This window comes from Scomber japonicus, chromosome 12 (assembly GCF_027409825.1).
Source record: "Scomber japonicus isolate fScoJap1 chromosome 12, fScoJap1.pri, whole genome shotgun sequence".
Classification (NCBI taxonomy): Eukaryota; Metazoa; Chordata; class Actinopteri; order Scombriformes; family Scombridae; genus Scomber; species Scomber japonicus.
This window is the reverse complement of record NC_070589.1, coordinates 30732750-30739053: the sequence shown is the minus strand read 5'-3', so window position 1 is coordinate 30739053 and position 6304 is coordinate 30732750. Positions and strand designations below refer to the sequence as shown.

Below are 6304 nucleotides of genomic sequence, written 5' to 3'. Positions count from 1 at the left end.
TCCCCCTGATGAGTGACTTTTGTAGGTGCACTTTATAAATGTAGGCTTTGATTTTAATACAGTAGCATTTTGTTGATGTTTAGCCTTGCTGATTGGCTCTGTTCTTGCAATTTTTCTCATGTTCTCCTCTGCTCTTATTCTATCCAGGCTCCTGAGGCGGAGGTGGATGAATGAGGGGATCACGGTAATGTCACCTATCTTCTTTGATTGCCACCTTTTGTGTCATAAATATCAGTTCAGTATTCAGTTGAGTAGACACTTTTGACCAAAAAAATCTATCATAACTCAAGCTAACAAGACTAAGATATTTTTGTCTTCCTCAGTGGATGGATGGTTGGTGATGTCACCCATTTGTTTCCAGTGGCACACATTATGTGATCCACTTACATCTTTTTTATATGTTTTGACTTGGTGATTATTATTAAATTACATCTTAATGATATTTACTAGCTACTGGTCTGGCAGCTGTCTTTGCACATGACTCTTAAATTTGGAAGAGAGATGTTTTTTTTCATGTATTATTCTATATTTGTGTTTTTGACACTGCTGTTCACTACTGACACATGATATTTGTGAGTGCTGACATTTTGATTTATTAACCTTTTGCAGGGGCGCCACCAGGGATTTTGGGCCCCAAAAGATATCACACTGGGTCCCACCATCAAACACAGGCAATGCCGACCATGTGCCGATACTAACTGTACAATATCTACTGACTGTGTAATAAAAGCTGGTTAAAAGACATGAAAAAGTACTTGTCCCCATTTTTTATTTCATAATGATAAAATGTAATGATTTTTCACCGCTGCATTGAAAATGTCCCCGATTTTCATTTCAGAAATCTGGTCACCTGATGTTAATGGCACCAAAAAATACTAAATACTGCTAAATTAACCCAATAAGCCTATTAGTGGCTTATATGTTACAATAGTATAGTGGTGCTTAGTGCAAAAAAAAGGTGAACATTGCATTATTATTTTTTATTTTGCAAGCTAGCATCAGTAAGCTAGATTTATCAAGCTAGAATTAGCATTTGCGTTCTTGTTCATGGTACCAAATCATTAAATACTGCTTAATTAACCCAATAAGCCTACTAGTGGCTTATATGTTACAATAGTAAAGTGGTGCTTAGTGCAAAAACTGTGAATGTCACATAGTTTAAAAAAAAATGTTGTTACACAATGTTATTACGTTTTTAGTTCCACAACAGCGATGATCAGATGATGGATAGGAGGAAAGGAAGAGAGGGAAAATGATGAAGAACATCTCTTGTTTCAGTTCTCTGAAAAACAGTCGGAGCTCAGGCAGTCAGAGAAGTTTTTCCTCACGTCAAACAGCACTAATTCACACCAGTCAATGGGTCTAATTCTTCACCGGGGGATCATATTTAACAACATGAGTCATCAGAAGCTGTCATGGTGAATCTCGGTGCAGAAAAGAGGACACTGAGCTCCAAATTGAGGTGTATTCGGAGCCAAATGTCTCTGAAGAAACATATCTGTGGATGTTGTTGTAGGTTTGTTTGAGTCATAGTTTGGATTGGCTGTCGATGAGCGCTGCAACGTCCTCTGGGAAGAATCAGGAGGGCAAACGTGTGTGTGTTAGATGTGTGTGTTTGAGAGTGTCGGCCAAAGAAAACGGTTACTTTATAGATGTCAACCTTTTACTAAAGAAAGGAAAAGAAAAAGGGGAACTTTAAACTTGGAAAAAAAAATATTGTGGATTCCTTTTTTTTTCATACAGAATAACAACTCATTGAACCACACTAGTACAGAAATGAGGGTTACCACCTTTCCACCATTGTTGTTTTTCATTTATTAGCTCTAACAAAAATGAGAAAAACTCCTGCACACGTCTCACTTACTGCTGGAAGATTTGAAGCCGTCTGTAAACTAATAACAGGGCTGAAATATCATAAACTAATACTTTTTTTTTTTTTTGCAAACTTGTGCTTCTCCTCCGATGCTCTTGTCACATATTCAGGCGTACAGAGACTTTTTAAAAATATGAATGCATTAGTTGCCTTTACTACACTGGCATCTGATCAGGATAAGCTGTCAAACATGATACACCCTGGATTCAGTCATTGAAATAATATTTAAACAAGCTTACTATGCATCTACAGCATGTGTGTTAACCTGCAAATCTCCAATATAAGCTTTGTTGCTATCAGCTGCTCCAATAATGCATTTAAACTTCGGAAAAAACAAAGTAATTTGCATTTTAAATAATTTTTTTAATGTGAAAATGTTGCTGTTACAGTTTAACATGTGTATATATTATGTATCATGGATTGGAGGTATGATTTATAATAGTTGACCAGCAAGTAATGCTATCTCAAGTCAAAAACTGTGTTAAAAGGGACATATTGTGCTTTTTTTGTGTTGTTCTGTTCTATCAGATATTTGTCTTAAACTTGGATCTGATCAGGATAAGCATCATAGTTTTTATAATATGTCTATGAGATGCTGTCAAACATGATACACCCTGGATTCAGTCATTGAAATAATATTTAAACAAGTTTACTATGTGTCTACAACATGAAGCTCAATAGTTAGCAACATGTGTTTAACCTGCAAATCTCCAATACAAGTTTTACTGCTATCAGCTGCACCGATAATGCATTTAAACCTTGGAAAAACAAAATAATTTTCATTTTAAATATGTTTTTTTAAGTAAAAATGTCACCATTACAGTTACACATGTTTATATATTATGTATCATGGACTGGAGGTATGATTTATAATTTTAAACTAGCAAGTAATGCTGTCTCGAGTCAAAAACAGTGTGTTAAAAGGGACATATTGTGCTCTTGTGTTGTTTGATATTTGTTTTAAACTTGGTTCAAAGTTGCAAAAACAGGTCAAAAAGTGTTAAAAAATGTTCCCTGAAAATCAAAAGCCAAATCTTCAACCTGCTCTGAACGCTTGCAAAGTTACCTCTACTTCCTCCTTGGACTTACATCACTTTGTTGAAGCTGACCAATCAGAACAGAGTGGGCTCACTGGGAGGGCGGGCCTTAAAGAGACAGGAGGTAAAACGGCTTGTTTCAGACAGAGGCTGAACTGAGGGGCTGCGTAAAGGATCAGTATAAGATGAATAAGGCGTTTTTAACTGGAAATCTGAAAGCCCCAGAATATAAATACAGAGCTAGAAATGTGCGTGACACCTCCTCTTTAATGTTTTTCTTTTTCTTTTTCCTCCCAGACAATCAGTTTGCACATTGCACATTTTTCTTGTCCTGGTGCCCCAAAAAATCTTGGATACCTCTGCACCTGATAAAGAGCCAAGCTGGCCTAGAAACATACTTCTTTCTTCTTTTTTTTTTTTCTTAACATGCAAAGAAGAAGATAATTGAAAAGGGGAGCATTCTTCTTTGTTCCGTGCACTAGAGGAAAGCTGCAATCCCAGTACATTTTTCTTCCTCAATGCCAAACTCATAACCAACTGCAGACTAAATAACATCACCGACCGGTTCAATCCGACCATCTTTTGCTTTCAGTGTCAGAGTCACACAGAGAGCACAGCACATAAACTAGTCTATAAGAGGTCCAGTTCCCATACATAGACATAAAACCTCTCACTGCTTATTTAGGGAGGGAGGGAGGAAGGGAGGGAGGGAGGGAGGAAGGAAGGAAGGAAGGAAGGAAGGAAGGAAATAAGGAGGGAAGCTTTCAGTGTCAGAGTCACACAGAGAGCACAGCACATCAACTAGTCTATAAGAGGTCCAGTTCCCATACATAGACATAAAACCTCTCACTCCTTATTTAGGGAGGGAGGGAGGGAGGAGGGAGGGAAGGAAGGAAGGAAGGGAGGGAGGAAAGAAGGAAGGAAGGAAGGGAGGAAAGAAGGAGGGGAGGGAGGAAAGGAGGGAAGGAAGGAAGGAAAGGAGGGAAGGAGGGAGGAAAGAAGGAGGGAGGGAGGAAAGAAGGAGGGTAGGGAGGGAGGAAGGGAGGGAGGAAAGAAGGTAGTAAAAGAGGGAGGGAGGAAGGAAGGAAGGGGGAAAGGAAGGGAGGGAGGAAAGAAGATAGTAAAAGAGGGAGGAAGGGAGGGAAGGAAGGAAGGAAGGAAAGGAGGGAAGGAGGGAGGAAAGAAGGAGGGTAGGGAGGAAAGGAGGGATGGAAGGAAGGAGGAAGGAAGGAAGGAGGGAGGGAGGGAGGAAATAAGGTAGTAAAAGAGGGAGGGAGGAAAGATGAAAGAAGGAAGGTCATGGGGAGCAAAGAAGGAAGGGAGGAAGGAAGGAAGGAGAGAAGGAAATAAGGAGGGAAGCTTTCAGTGTCAGAGGCACACAGAGAGCACAGCACATAAACTAGTCTATAAGAGGTCCAGTTCCCATACATAGACATAAAACCTCTCACTGCTTATTTAGGGAGGGAGGGAGGGAGGAAAGAAGGAGGGTAGGGAGGAAAGGAGGGAAGGAAGGAAGGAAGGAAGGTAGGGAGGAAGGGAGGAAAGAAGGAAGGTAGGAAGGAAAGGAGGGAAGGAGGGAGGAAAGAAGGAAGGTAGGGAGGAATGGAGGGAAGGAAGGAAGGAAGGAAGGAAGGAGGGAGGGAGGGAGGGAAGGAGGGAGGGAGGGAGGGAAGGAGGGAAGGAAGGAAGGAAGGAAAGGAGGGAAGGAGGGAGGAAAGAAGGAGGGTAGGGAGGAAAGGAGGGAAGAAAGGAAGGAAGGAGGGAGGGAGGGAAGGAGGAAGGGAGGAAATAAGGTAGTAAAAGAGGGAGGGAGGGAGGGAGGGAAGAAAGATGAAAGAAGGAAGATCATGGGGAGCAAAGAAGGAAGGAGAGAAGGAAATAAGGAGGGAAGCTTTCAGTGTCAGAGTCACACAGAGAGCACAGCACATAAACTAGTCTATAAGACAGGGGTGTCAAACATGCGGCCCGTGGGCCAGAACCGGCCCGCCGAGGACTACAATCCGGCCCACTTTCCTTCCTGTCTTCCTTCCTTCCTTTCTTTCTTCCTTCCCTCTTTTCTTCCCTCCTTCCTTCATTCTGTCCGTCCTTCCTTCCTTCCATCCTTCATTCTTTCCGTCCTTCCTTCCTTTATTTTGTCCTTCCCTCTTTTCTTCCCTCCTTCCTCCCTTTCTTCCTTCTGACTTTCCTTCCTTCTGTCCTTCCTCCCTTTCTTCCATCCTCCCATCCTTCCTTCATTCTGTCCTTCCTCCCTTATTTCCATCCTTCATTCTTTCCGTCCTTCCTTCCTTTATTTTGTCCTTCCCTCTTTTCTTCCCTCCTTCCTCCCTTTCTTCCTTCTGACTTTCCTTCCTTCTGTCCTTCCTCCCTTTCTTCCATCCTTCCTTCCTTCCTTCCTTCATTCTGTCCGTCCTCCCTTTCTTCCATCCTTCATTCTTTCCGTCCTTCCTTCCTTTATTTTGTCCTTCCCTCTTTTCTTCCCTCCTTCCTCCCTTTCTTCCTTCTGACTTTCCTTCCTTCTGTCCTTCCTCCCTTTCTTCCATCCTCCCGTCCTTCCTTCATTCTGTCCGTCCTTCCTTCCTTTATTTTGTCCTTCATTCTTTTCTTCCCTCCTTCCTCCCTTTCTTCCTTCTGACTTTCCTTCCTTCTGTCCTTCCTCCCTTTCTTCCATCCTTCCTTCCTTCCTTCATTCTGTCCGTCCTTCCTTCCTTCCATCCTTCATTCTTTCCGTCCTTCCTTCCTTTATTTTGTCCTTCCCTCTTTTCTTCCCTCCTTCCTCCCTTTCTTCCTTCTGACTTTCCTTCCTTCTGTCCTTCCTCCCTTTCTTCCATCCTTCCTTCCTTCCTTCATTCTGTCCGTCCTTCCTTCCTTCCATCCTTCATTCTTTCCGTCCTTCCTTCCATTATTTTGTCCTTCCCTCTTTTCTTCCCTCCTTCCTCCCTTTCTTCCTTCTGACTTTCCTTCCTTCTGTCCTTCCTCCCTTTCTTCCATCCTCCCGTCCTTCCTTCCTTCCTTCCATCCTTCATTCTTCCCGTCCTTCGTTCCTTTATTTTGTCCTTCCCTCTTTTCTTCCCTCCTTCCTCCTTTTCTTCCATCCTCCCGTCCTTCCTTCATTCTGTCCAGTTCCGATACATAGACATAAAACCTCTCACTGCTTATTTATGTGTGAGGACTGAATGTCATTCAACCACTCTGATCTCCATCAAACTGTCAATCACTAAACATTAAGAAAATGAACAAGATATTTACTTTCAGAGTCTTGGATGCCCCAAAAATATCACTTGACCATGAAGCGCTCCTTCTTTCATGACAGTCTGCTCCCAAAGTTAATCAATCCATCCCGTTTCTCTCCTCCAGGACGCCGGCAGTCAGCAGATCGGTTTCCTGTTGGGGAGCT

The 6304-nt window shown here is 42.1% G+C and overlaps 1 protein-coding gene across 1 annotated transcript in view; it reads right to left on the bottom strand.

The window, feature by feature from the left end:
• Nucleotides 1-6237: 6237 nt before the first annotated feature.
• LOC128369746 (zinc finger MYND domain-containing protein 11-like) overlaps nucleotides 6238-6304 on the bottom strand; it is a 28896-nt gene continuing 28829 nt past the window's right edge. Inside the window, exon 4 of the mRNA XM_053330822.1 lies at nucleotides 6238-6302. Within this exon, the coding sequence (XP_053186797.1) occupies nucleotides 6238-6302 (65 nt within the window). The remainder of the gene's footprint in view (nucleotides 6303-6304) is intronic.